Source organism: Rhinoraja longicauda, chromosome 3 (genome assembly GCF_053455715.1).
Source record: "Rhinoraja longicauda isolate Sanriku21f chromosome 3, sRhiLon1.1, whole genome shotgun sequence".
Classification (NCBI taxonomy): Eukaryota; Metazoa; Chordata; class Chondrichthyes; order Rajiformes; family Arhynchobatidae; genus Rhinoraja; species Rhinoraja longicauda.
The window spans coordinates 70,711,440-70,725,706 of record NC_135955.1 but is presented as its reverse complement, the minus strand read 5'-3'; the positions used below and the strand labels follow the sequence as shown (position 1 = coordinate 70,725,706).

Sequence of the window (14,267 nt, the reverse complement as noted above, 5' to 3'; positions counted from 1 at the left end):
AGCAAGGGCATTAAGCTATGTTTGGCAATCTCTACTGTCAATAATACCCATGAACCTTTGAATATGGACAACATCAAGATCGGTCTGTACAATGTGGGCTTAAAGCCCAAATATGTTAGCCTTGTTCTGTTGTTTGTTCTTCCCATAATTACGGGCATAAAGCTCACACAGTATGCAGAGTAGATATTTTCTTAAAGCAGTCATAAATCCTCTTCCATGCCTGTCATCAGTTGCTACTGCTTTGTATATTTTCAAAATTAGCTGGGAAAAAAAATCGTCCAAAATTTCACTTAACTACTTAGTGAACCTTAATTGCTCAGCTTGCATCATGGTGTCCTGAACAGAAAGTTGTGAAATCACATTTACTATCAATTTGCAGACTGGTGGAAAATGTTGGAAATAAGCAGAGTTACTAACAGATGTAAATAATCCACGTTGAAAAGTACAATGGATTTAATTATTGGTCTTTTTGTTTGCAAGAATCTTAAACATATGATTAATTAAAAATATGCAAAATATAGCTAATTTGTGTTTCATTTAAGGTGATCCTGCCAATTAATTACTAAATTAAGTCTTCTTGATATTCCTGAATGTTAAACACAATTTTTACTTTAATAGGTCAACTGGAAGTCATAATGGATCGCAGGCTGATGCAAGATGACAATCGAGGCCTAGGTCAAGGTCTTAAGGATAATAAAGTCACAGCCAATTTATTCAGAGTTTTATTGGAAAAAAGAATTGGAGTAAATCTGGTAAGATTAGATATGCAGCAGCAGTATTATTTTCCTGAAGTATGCTTTTAAATGATGCACCTCACACGAAAACATTGTTTTATTGAAACTTAGAAAGTAACTTAAATAGAGAGAGAATGTAATGAAATATGACTTTTAAGTTGTTTGTTTCTCAGAATTTTTATGGGTAATCATAGGACAAAAATGAAAATTGGAAAAGAATAATAGAGGTCAAAGTTCTTATTTATGTCCTAATCAATGTTGGAGATTAGTGATGGATGTGAGCCACCTGAGCCCAATGTTGCAAAGATTATAATAAGTGGAAAACATTTGGATTATCATACAGATAGCACACACAGAGGACGGCCAGTCTTTGAATAGAAAATCAGTAAAGTTAAGCTGGAATCTGCAACAAATATAGAAATGTTGGAAGAACTTGGCCAGTCAGGCAGCATCTTAGAGTCATAGAGTGATACAGTGTGGAAACAGGCCCTTCGGCCCAACTTTCCCACACCGGCCAACATCTCCCAGCTAAATTAGGACTACCTGCCTGCGCTTGGTCCACATTCCTCCAAACCTGACCTATCCATATACCTGTCTAACTGTTTCTTAAACGTTGGGATAGTCCCAGCCTCAACTACATCCTCTGGCAGCTTGTTCCATACACCCACCACCTTTGTGTGAAAAAGTTACCCTGCAGATTCCTATTAAATCTTTTTCCCTTCACCTTGATCCTATGTCCTCTGGTCCTCGATTCCCCTACTCTGGGCAAGAAACTCTGTTCATCTACCCGATCTATTGCTCAACTTTAGAAAGAGAAGCTAGTCAATGTTTTGGGTCAGCAACCCTTCCTCAGACTATAAATGATATTTCATATCAGAATTATATCTTCACACTAGATCTATAATTCTTTGCATCAACTGTATTATCTTAGTCATTCAAGGTACCATGAATAGGCCTTTGTCTGTAGTCAGAATAGCTAATAATGGGGGCAACTGAAAGCAGGTAGAGCTCAGTTTCACTCCGCTCTATCACAAGTTCACAACAGGAATTATTGATGCATACTTTTATAATTTGTGAATTTTAGTACACTTGCCAGATCCTAGTACACATGGGTTCACATCCCACTCCAAAGACTGATCAGTCATGATCACATTGAATGGTGGTGCTAGCTCGAAGGGCCGAATGACCTACTCCTGCACCTATTGTCTATTGTCTAAAAAAAAGACATGAGCAAATAATTCAACTACTTGAACAAAGTATTAAGGGAGTGCTGCATTGTGGCAAGTGTTATATTTTGGTTAAAGTATTAAATTGATGCTCTTATTGCATACCAAGATGAATGCTAGAAAACCTAATTTCTTTATTTGAAGAAGTGCACAAAAACTTTTACAGAGCACTGGCCAATGTTTACCTCAGAACCAAAAGCGCCATAACATCATATCTCACCACTGTTTCTGAGACCTTGCATTGCACAAATTATCTTTACAACTGCACCTACACTTCAAAATTGATCAGTCTGAAGAAGAATCCTGACCTGAAATAATGTCTACTGTTTACCCTCTGCAGTTTGTATTTTATTCAAGACTAGATCAAGTGGACCCGTTGGGCCCAAACATGCATTGGTGTGGTGCAGCACCCTCTCCTCCCCCCCACCCCTCCTCTCTCCCCCCTCCCTTCCCCTCTCCCTCCCCCTCCCTCCCCCTCCCCCTCCCCCCCTCTCGCTGCCCCCTCCCCTCTCCCCCTCCACCCTCCCCTCTCCCCCTCCACCCTCCCCTCTCCCCCTCCACCCTCCCTCTCCCCCTCCACCCTCCCTCTCCCCCTCCACCCTCCCTCTTCCCCTCCACCCTCCCTCTTCCCCTCCACCCTCCCTCTTCCCCTCCACCCTCCCTCTTCCCCTCCACCCTCCCTCTTCCCCTCCACCCTCCCTCTTCCCCTCCACCCTCCCTCTTCCCCTCCACCCTCCCTCTTCCCCTCCACCCTCCCTCCCCCTTCCTCTCCCTTCTCCCCTCTCCCCCCTCCCCTCCCTCCACCCTCCCCCAATTGAGGAAATAAACTCAAAATGAGCTATTGGGTATTTCCAAGAATGGGTTACTGAAGGTATAGAAGAATAAACTTTCTAGAAATGGTTTTGCACAAAAATAGGAGAGCCCCCACAGGGTGAGGCAATTTAGAAAAATAGATGGATGGATGGATGGATGGATGGACGGACGGACGGATGGAGATAATATTTGGGAGAGGAGAACAGAGGAAAGTGAAATTGAATTTCACAGTGTCACACTGTGATTCAGTTTCAATGTAAAATTACAACATAATGGAAAAATAAGACACATGCATGTTGCAAAGTCTGTTAATTTCTTTCACATTCCCCCATATGTTTTGAAAGCTAGTGCCCAGAAGAAGCCAGACAAATTTTGAAGCAATCTTTCACCATGATAGTAAGGCATGCTTCAGTGTTATTTACAGAAGACCCGTGCTGGGAACACACCCTGGTTTGGTCCCCTGCAAGTTTGTGCCTGGCTATCCACTGCCTGCAATCCCACTTCAACCATTTCCAGTCATGGCACTCTACCCCTTCCAGCTAGCAGACTTGCTTGATCTGTGTACCTCCAATTAGTTGGTTGGTTCCTCCTACCACGATTGGGCAACTGGACTAGTAATGCCACCTACCCTCTGAACATCTACACAGCCCCGACATGACTATTATGTGGTGAAAATAGTATTGCTGCTTATTAGTTCTTTTTCCCTGTTAGCCAAGACTGTAATGACATGGAATCCAAACAGAGATTAAGTGGGCCAGTTAATCGAGAGCAGGTGCTGCTTGTCACATACATCTTTCAATGCGTCACTGATAATTGAGAGTAGACCGATTGGATAGTAATTATCTGGATTGAATTTGTTTTGAATTTTGTGACTGAATGTACCTAAGAAATGTTCTTTATTTTTGGGTGGATGTTAAGAGTCATAGTGCAAGGAAACAGGCTGTCTGGCCACTCGTTTGTTTGCTTGTTTGTTCCTAAACTACAACCAAAACGGTACACAATAGCGCGACAATTTTAGGCTCATCTTACTCACCGTTGTCCCTTTGGTGCTAATGGAAGACGTTTAATTGAAATCGGTGTTATATTTTTTTAAGTTATTCACATCTTTAAGTTTAAATCTATCTCCTAGGGAGGGAGGGGGGAGGAGGGGAGGGAGGGGGGAGGAGGATAAGGAGGGGGATAAGGAGGGGTTGAGGGGGAGGGGGTGGAGGGGAGGAGGGGAGCAAGGGAGCAAGGTTGGGGGTAGAGGGGGGAGAGGGGAGGGGAGGGGGAGAAGGAGAAGGGAGGGGGAGGTGGGGAGGAAAGGGTGCTGCACCAATGCAGGAGAGGTTTGGGCCCAACGGGTCTACTTGGTCTAGTCAAGAATATAATTATACTAATCCAATTTTCCAGCTCTCAGACTGTAGCACTCCATGCCATGGCATTTTAAGTGCATGTCTAATTGCTTCCAAAATGTGAGAATTCCTGTCGCCGCCACCACTGGAATAACTTGTCTAGGGTGGGGCCTAGTTCTGATGCAGAATTCTTCTCCACAACTGGGATGTTGATGGGGAACATAGAAAGGTCAGTTACTCACAGAGTCTACTCCAAAAGCATCTCCAAAACCCACCGTCTCAAAAGGAACAATAGCAGCAGCACTGGAGAGCACTGCCACCTGCAGTATTCCTTCAAATTTTACACCATCCTGATTTAAAACTCCATTGACTGTCCCTATTGGTTCTAAACCCTGACATGTACAACAACATTGGGTGAGTACTTTCACCAGAAGGAGTGCTGCGGCTAAAGGTGATTCACCACGATCTTCTTCTGGGCAATTGGAAATGAGTAATAAATGTAGATTTATGGATGGTGTACATCCCATAAATGAATGCAAAATAAAATGGGAAGGATCTTCTGCCTGACATTACGGATAATACCTGGGCTTGCCTCCAGTAAATGCTTGTCTCACCAGTGACATAATGTTATTAAAAGTGAATCAATATATATTTTAATCCCTTTGTTATACCTAGTAGCCTCAGCCCTTTCTGTATTTTATTGAGAATGAATTGAATTGCCTAAGGACTAGCTGACGGAAGAACCACCCATTTGTCATATTTGGTTGAAAATGGTTTAAAACACTTCTGCGCCTTTTGCACTTGCAAGATCGTCTCTACCATTATCAAAGATGGAAGTATTCATGGTGTCTCAATCTCATTTTTGCCTTCTGGTGGCCTAGAGTGCTGCATGATTGCGTAGTTTTCAGCTAGTTGATCTGTTCTGAATTTATACCATTCGATAAGTTGCTAACATTAAATGATGTCGTGAAAGCAAGTAATTTACTCTTCAAGAACTGTAGAAATGTTGCTCTGATTAATACTGTCAAGGACAAGCTGCGAGATAAATTGTTGAACACAGGGATCAAATAGACTTTTCTCCCAAGTTGTTTTTTCATCTCCTGACATTTTGGAGCCAGTGTTCTTCAATCTTAGACCATGTGGGTCAGTAGTGGTGCAATTTGATGATAGATACAGAACGGATTCACATCATAATCCCATCCAAGCTCATCTCCAAACTCCAGAATCTAGAAATCAGCTCCCCCTTCTTGACTTTCTGACCCACAGACCTCACTTGGTGAGAAGAGGTGACACAACTTCTTCCACAATAACTCGCAACACTGGTGCCCCGCAAGGATTCGTTCTCAGTAACCTACTATATTCCATTTACACTCATGATTGTATGGCCAAATCTGGCTTTAACTCATGCTACAAGTTTGTAGATTACACCACTATGGTGAGCCAATTCACAAACAATGACAAGACTGAGTACAGGAAAGAGATGGAGAACTTAGTGACACAGTGTTTCTCCCTCAGTGCACACAAGATGAAGGAGCTAGTTACTGACTTTAGGAAGCATATTAATTCAGTGTGGAGACAGGCCCAACTTGCCCATGCTGACCATCCACACTAGTCTTCTCTGTTTGCATGACCCTTATCCCTCTAAAGCAATTCTATCCACGTACCTGTCCAAATGTCTCTTAAATGTTATGATAGTACCTACCTCCTCCAGCAGCTCATTCCATATACCCACCACCCTTTATGTTAAAAAAAGTTACCCCTCGGGTACCTATTAAATCTTTCCCCCCTCACCTTAAATCTCTGGTTCTCAATTCCCGTATTCTGGGCAAAAGACTGTGTATTTTCCCTATCTATTCCTGGTGGAGTACATGGATACAGCATCAATGGTGTGAAAATGGTTGAGAGCTTCCTTGGCTCTGCCCAAAACCACAAGAAATTACAGAATGTTGTGAACAGCCCAGTCTATCACACAGACCATACTTCCCACCATTGACTCCATCCATACTTTACGCTGCCTCGGAAAAGCAGCCAACATAATTCAAGCTTATCCCACCCTGAATATTCCTTTTTCTCCTTACTCCCCTCCGGTGGAAGGTACAGAGGTTTGAAAGTGTGCACCACTAGACTGGGGAACAGTTCCTTCACCTCCATTTTTGGCTTTTGAAAGGTCCTTCCACAAGTAGCTTCTACCCCATTGAGTACATTGGACTTTGTCGAAGGAACTGATACGCTACAATGCTGAGAGCTATATTCTGCACTCAGTATCTTCCCCTTTTGTTCATGACTTTAAACTGTATCTATATATGGCATATCTGATCTATTTGGACAGCACACAAAAATAAGCTTTAGAATATAGCTTTTCACTGTACTTGGTACATGTGATAAGTTGAATTCTCCACAAAATAGGGTAATTAGCAAGTAATTAGCATTCTAGATCTTTGCACAATGTCTGATTTTTCTTTTACTGCTTGTTGATACTGAGATACATAGATACATTTTTTGACTTGTGCATTTCTATTTTTTACCAGGATGAAGTTAATAAGGCAATGAGTTATCCATCTTTGTTGAGCCACAAAACGTCATCTTACCTGAATCAGCCAGTCATTCCATTGGTTGTGAACCTAAATGTTGATGGAATTCCTCCACTCTTGAATTTATTCAGTCCTCTTTCATCATCTATGCCATGTGATATGCAAATACTTAACATGAGAACAATAGAGGGAAAGGTAAGGCCTGTACTTTAGACATAATTCCAAAAATTTATGAATTTTGAGTTTCTGTGGTAAGTTTTGCTCAAGTCCATTAGGCCTGGCTGTCAGGTTGCAAGTTTAGTTGTTTCTGGTGTTCAGACGATTTTCAGACCTGAAAGTAGGTAAAGAGAATATTGTTAGTAATTCTTGCTTGATTCCAACTCAGACTTGCGATTTAAAGAAGTAGAACTATTGTACCAGATCAAAAACAAATTGCTCGGCAGGCTTGGCAGCATCTGTGGAGGGAAAGAGATAGGTGATGTTTTGCGACCGGACCCTTCTACTGAGTCAAGGCACTTCATCTCATCTAAGCAGTAAGCATAGATAACTAACCTGAGGCATCTCCATAATTACAGCTTTCTACTTTGCTAACCCACTTATTACTGTCCTTTATTTTCTGTCTATTAATCATTCCTCTAGCCATACTAATCCACCTTTAATGTGGCATAGTATCATTACCATTTGTTAATCCAGGCGAACTACATCCACCAGCTCCCGTTTATCTGTCCTGTTCGTTGCATCCTTGAAAAACTTAAGAAATGTGTTGATTATATTTTCGCAGTCATATACCAAGGTTGATTCTGCCTATTTGTGTTAAACTTTTCAAAGTGCCCTGTTCTTACTTTCTTAATAATGGGTTCCAGCATTTTCTCAAAAGCCTTCCGTTTCCTAATGTAGAAAAAAAAAATCTTCTGATTTCTTTATTTGGCGTTTTTACCGGATATAAAATACTCTCTGTTCATTGCATCTTATAAAAAGTGAATAAATTGGACCTTTTAAAAATTGGCTTGTCATTGCAGGATGAATGGAATCCATCAGATGAAATAGCCCTGATCATCCACAGAAAGGGTTTTGATTGTAGATTTTCAAACAAAAACACTGGACTTTTTTGTTCTACTACACAAGGCAAGGTAGGTAATTCTGCTTTGAACATCTGGCTTTTTACTCTTTGGGTAGGAAGTATAGTTATGCTAGTTACATTTTTAGATTTAGAAAGGTTATGTCCTTTATTGCATTTAACATACATTTATAAAGGAATTTTAGATTATTCCTCCAATATTGAAGTGATATGTAAATATCAAAAAATTATTTTATGTATAATTCCTGTTTCTGTGTTAAAAAATTGCAATAATATAAATCTCTACTTCTATACAAAAAATTAAATGAAAATATTTTTTGCAGATCCCTGTGCAGAATCTCTTTACAGAATTAAAAATTCAACATCTTACTCCGTCAACTTTGTCTTTGATGCACGTAACACAAGATCCAAATGATACTACCGAAATAGAACTGAATCCAATGGAGATAAGAACATTCAAAATTCAATTAAGATGATGCTGTCAATAGCTCTGATTGCTGAACAAGCTGTATTGAAAAACATGCTGTGCACATTGTTGAAATGCAATAACTATAAGCACATTAAAAATTATGTAAATTATGTCAATTCTACTGATCCAACAAAGGCCAATGGTAAAATAAATGTAATTTAATTATGTGGAAAAATTATGAAATTATAAAAAGTGAAAAATCATACAACATAAAGGAACTGGGACCAAAAAAACTGCTTCCTTGCAGTAGTTTAATTCTCAGGTTAAATTATCTGTTTCATGCCTAACTCAATAAATTATTGTCAGTATTTCAATGAGGTAAAGAACCCCAAAAAACATTTGCAAAAGTAGTATAAAATTTACTCATTTAATCTTGACATTATTAAATACAATTTAGTTATTGCATTTAGCATCTGGTCTGTAACATTAAGATACAGGTGCAACCTAAACTTTAATTGTATATCTCTACACAAGATATTACTTTCTTGTGAAAATATACTTTTTATGAGTGAAAGATATTTTGAAATGTTATGATTTATGAAGCAAGAAATAAGGCCAAGATAAAATTTTAAATGAAACAAAATTTTAGATTAAACACTGGATTACTTTTTGAGGTGCAGAATGATTGAACTCTGCAGAATACTGTCTCATTACTTGACTAAATGGGATCAGTGCAATCTTTCAACAGTCAGTTCTGATGACATTATGCGTCTATACCAACAGTTGGTAAAATATGTAAAATATATGTTTTCTGCTATTTATATATCAGAATAGCTGTTTTTTCTATTCAAAAGTTGCCACTGTGATTCTGTGCCTTACACAACCAACCATACTTTGCTGTACCTTTCACATTGTCTCTGTTTTATAATCCAATCTTAAACACTTTTATATCTTAATGTTAGAATTTCACGAACAGATCAACTATAAGGATATTTGGTTCATTTTAATTAATTTAAAATGCAATTTTAATGCTTTTACTTATTTGAATATATATCCTTTTCTTTATCATTTAATATCTTAATACTACTGTAAACTGTCCTCTCAAGTATCCAAGAAAAAAAAAATCAAAATATATGGTCTCACAGTCAATCTTCTAATTCCAGGGATCAGTTTTGTGGTTCCTCACTTAATCATGTCTTCAGTATATTTATGTAACCAAACTAAGACTTAAAAGTTCATCTCACTTAATAGGACAAATATAAACTTAAAAATAATAATTAATTAATCTTTGTGTCATTAAATGCATGATGAATTTTTACATTTTTTATTTTCCATTATTCAATGACATTTTGAATGTAGTCATCTAACAAAATAGGATATAAAAAATGCTATTGATTTCTATCATATTCTCAGTATTGTGAAGGATGACAAATGTATGAGAAAATTGAACACGGAATTGAACTTAAAAGATCTGCTAAGTTTTAAATTGTGTGGTTTTGCTGGAGGCATTCCATTTTGATATATTGTCAAATTACATTGCCATTAATGTACATTCAAATTATTTATCTAATGATCACATAACCATATCAAGTATTCTTTGCACAGTGCAAACCAACATGATCCTTTCTACTCCAAATGGTGGTGTAATATATTTACATTTGTATGTTGCTGTGACTACTTTTGCGAACACCTGCTAATGTCAGTATGGTATCAGTAAAATGTGTTTTATACTAATACGAAACAAAAAGTCTTGTTTGTGTAAATCAGTGTTTTTATTGAAGTGCCATATTAAGAAGAAAAAACAAGTATATGATGCATTTATTAGGGCTCGATCTCTGTTTTTAATTGTGACTGAATATTCTGAGTTCTTTTTTGGGGGGGGTTGCACATGCATTTCATATGCCTTATTATGCTTTTTGGTGTCATCAAATTTTTAAAATTTCATAAATTGTATTTAATTTCAGATTTGTGTGTAAAGATTAACTTACACAAGATTTTCCTTTTCTACCAATTTTTGATGTTCACTTTATAAAATGACAGCAACATATAATTTTCAGTACACTGACTTGTATCAGAATTCTGGACATTGCCAGAATTTACAAATCAGTGATTGATGGCAATCCATCCACGAGTTACACCATCTGTCAACAGAAGTAATTTTTTCATGACCCCTTTTCAATTTTTTCAAGTCTGTACCCACATTTATACAGGTTATGCATGAGGCAGCCTTGACTTGTATTTGGTCAAAATTGTACTTCAATGTGATTATATATAAAACAATTATTAAATAAATGCATCTTTTCATTTAATTGTTTATTATTGTTCAATTATGAATAGCAATTTTCAACAAAAATTCCATGTTTAGAACGCATCATTATATTTTAAATGAATGCTGTTGAAGCATTCATTGCGAATTTACATAATTTCCTGCAATTGATAAAATTAATTATTTTTATACCATCCAGCAAAAACTCTAACCTACCTGTGTAAATCAAAAATGCCTAGAATAGCATAGAAATATAATTCATATTATTTGTTAAATGTAATTATATTTTTGAATACTTATAAATTACATTATTTTAATTTTGGGGAAACGATTTATTATATACAATTCTGGAAAGCATTTTATTTGATCTGTGCATAACTGAGCAACTGTAGTAGGTGGAATGGGTCTACATGAATAAATCTGCATAATTTGTTTCTTCACTTGTGTTGCTGAACAAAAAAGTCAATGATTGCCATATTTTGTTTTTAAAAGATATAATATTTTACAGGGATTTGCTACTGTGTATATCTGAAAAATATTACCTTTCAAATTACAGTTTTCTAAAAGGTGTATGATGAATTTATATCAATAAGAATGCTTTGTTTTGATGAGTTGTGCCTTCAAATAGGCACAAGTGTTAATTTTTTTCAAATTGTGAAAAGATTTTACTGGTGATTATGGAATTGGAAATTTTGCTGCTTTACATTATGTGTCTTAAGAGTCTGACAGTTTATAATTTACATTTTAATATCTTTCAATTTACAACAAAATGTTTTGATAATTTTTAAATGTTTATTTCTTTTTTTCCCCCATTTTTTCAGCAGAAACATATTGTAAGAAAATAAACTGAATATACTAATTTATCTGTGCATCTTTTCATATAAGGAATAGTTTTAGTTTTTAATTTTAGAGATACAGCATGGAAATAAGCTGTTCGGCGCACAGAGTCCACACCAACTAGTTCTGGTTCTCATACTAGTTCTGTCATCCCATTTTCTCATCCACTCCCAACATGTTAGCGGCATTTTCAGAGTCCAATTAACCTACAAACTCTAGTGTTGTTTTTACATAACACTGTGTTTGACAAAACACTCCTGAAATCCTTCCATTCTTTTGAAGTTGGGTTGAAATATGATGATTAAAATGTTGACAGGAAATGTTGGGACATATAACCATATTTTTGCTTGTAAATCTAAAAACTACCGAGACTGGAAATCTGAAATAGAAGCAGAAATTGCTGGGGATGCTCAGCAAGGTATACAGCATTAGTGGAATTAGTTGACCCTTGTCCACAGATTCATATCAGCACTTTGAGCTCCTTTCCCTTCATCAACTCAAATTCTTGTGCTTTCAACTAAAAAATTTTTGTGCATTGTAAGACTCTTCATAACCTTCATTTATTTTGTTCCCCCCCCATATCTTGACAGTAATATTGCTCTCACGCAAGATTCTTGTAGCAATGTTTACAAAGTCAGCTTTCAGTCAACATAGGAAAAAAGGTCCAAATTATGAATATAATTTCAAATTACTGGCTAAAAGCCCAGAATTGTATGTTCAATAGAACAATTGGACATGTTACCCAGAGCTATTCTATTGGATATAATTAACTAGGAGTTCGTTTAAGTTGTTTCTTAATAGTTATCACCAAAATGGAAGTTATTGGTATTCCATCTATATACTAAAACTCTCGTTTGTTTTTGAGTTTGTTCCTGAACTACAGCCAAAACGGTACACGATAGCCCAACAATTTTAGGCCCACCTTACTCACCGTCGTCCCTTTGATGCTAATGGAAGAAGTTTCATTGAAATTGTTGTTATATTTTTAAAGTTATTCACATTTTAAAGTTTAAATCTATCTCCAAGGGAGGGAAGGGGAGGAAGGGAGGATAAGGGATTTGAGGGGGATGGAGTGAGGGGGAGGGGATCAAGTGGGGAGGAGGGGAAGGAGGGGAGGGGAAGGGAGGAAGGAGGAAGAGGGGAGGGGGAGGAGAGGGTGCTGCACCAATGCAAGAGAGGTTTGGGCCCAACGGGGTCCACTTGGTAGACTTTAAAACAAGCATGAATAATTGTGGCTGAATGAGTGATGATCACTTTGCAGTAAATTTACTGAATAAAAGGATGATCATTTCAGTTATTAACAAGACATTACCTGTATGTTGTGATTTCTCTCATCTCCTATGCAAATATTTAAAACAAGCTAATCCAATGGCTTTGCAGGAGATTTTGGATTCCTGTATGGAGATAAGTAGAGTAAAGAGACAAAGGTATATCCGTGTGTCCAGATATGGACTGAAACATTTTGCAATAAAAAAAACTGGTTGTCACGAAAGGAATTGGCTGGGCAGAATTTAAAGTGAGGCATAGTACTGCTTATCGACCTATCTACTTGTGGAGTCATATAGTGAAACAGTGTGGAAACAGGCCCTTCGGCCCAACTTGCCCGCACCAGCCAACATGTCCCAGCTACACTACTCCCACCTGTCTGCTTTTGGTCGATATCCCTCCAAACCTGTCCTATCCATGTACCTGTCTAACTTTCTTAAATGTTGGGATAGTCCCTGCCTCAACTACCTCCTCTGGCAGCTTGTTCCATACACCCACCACCCTTTGGGTGAAAATATTACCCTCAGATTCCTATTAAATATTTTCCCCTTCACCTTAAACCTATTTCCTATGGTTCTCGATTCACCTACTCTGAGCAAGAGACTCTGTGCATCTACGCGATCTATTCCTCTCATGATTTTATGTACCTCAATAAGATCACCCCTCATCCTCCTGTGTTCCAAGGAATAGCATCCCAGCTTACTCAACCTCTCCCTACAGCTCAGACCCTCTACCCCTGGCAACATCCTTGTAAATCGTCTCTGTACCCTTTCGAGCTTGACAACATCTTTCCTATAATATGGTGCCCAGAACTGAACACAATACACTAAATGTAGCCTCACCAACATCTTGTGGGCAACTGCAACATGACCTTCCAACTTCTATCTCTGACTGATGAAGGCCAATGTGCCAAATGCCTTTTTGACTACCCTATCTACTTGCATGTCCACCGTTAAGGAACCATGCACCTGCATTCCTAGATCCCTCTGCTCTACAACACTCCCCAGAGCCCTACCATTGACTGTCGGTCCTGCCCATGTTAGACTTCCCAAATTGCAACACCTCATATTTCTCTGCATTAAATGCCATCAACCATTCCTCAGCCTACCTGGCCAATCGATCAAGATCTTGCTGCAATTTTTCACAACCATCTTCACTATCTGCAAAACCACCCACTTTTGTATCATCTGCAAACTTACTATTCTTGCCATGTATGTTCTCATCCAAATCATTGATATAGATCTCTACTTATTTCTCTACTGAAGCATATTATGGTTCAGAAATTTCAGTTAAAATGAGTCCTGGAAGAATATGATGGCAGGGCTTCCACTTGTGATTTTTTAGCTTTTTTGAACATCTTTAGTGACTTAGAAAGCAATCTTGGGGAAGAAGAAATAGAAAAGTTTGTGATATTAACAGTTTTCCTCTGTAAGGTTTTGAAATGCCAGTATTTTGCAAACACTATGATTGACCACAAGACTCTGAAGTTCCTCTTTCGCTGACAGCTTGCTGCAAAGGGCCAGCAATCCTGTGCCAAGCTACCTTAGCGAAGATAAGGATAACTTTGCCTTTAAATGTCATAAGAACTGAGAGGGCAGAAATTGAAAATGTGAAGCTAGAATATTATTCCTGCCCTTGAAATAAATGAGTTGGCTCTTTGCTAAAGCTGAACTGAGCATGTGTGTGACCTCTTCACTAATGCAGAATCTGAACAGCTGTGGACCAGGCAACAAGGCTGAAGGGTAAACACAACAAAATATTTTGAGCATTGGA

At 38.0% G+C, this 14,267-nt stretch overlaps 1 protein-coding gene across 2 annotated transcripts in view; it reads left to right on the top strand.

Annotated features, from left to right (window-relative positions):
* The window catches only part of man2a1 (mannosidase, alpha, class 2A, member 1), a 91,026-nt gene extending 79,812 nt beyond the window's left edge, over positions 1-11,214 (top strand). For both annotated transcript variants that reach the window (XM_078396368.1, XM_078396369.1), the window contains 4 exons: positions 619-752; positions 6,636-6,833; positions 7,658-7,768; positions 8,040-11,214. In XM_078396368.1, the coding sequence (XP_078252494.1) occupies positions 619-752; positions 6,636-6,833; positions 7,658-7,768; positions 8,040-8,192 (596 nt within the window). In that variant the 3' untranslated portion in view covers positions 8,193-11,214. The remainder of the gene's footprint in view (positions 1-618; positions 753-6,635; positions 6,834-7,657; positions 7,769-8,039) is intronic.
* The last annotated feature ends 3,053 nt before the right edge of the window (positions 11,215-14,267 follow it).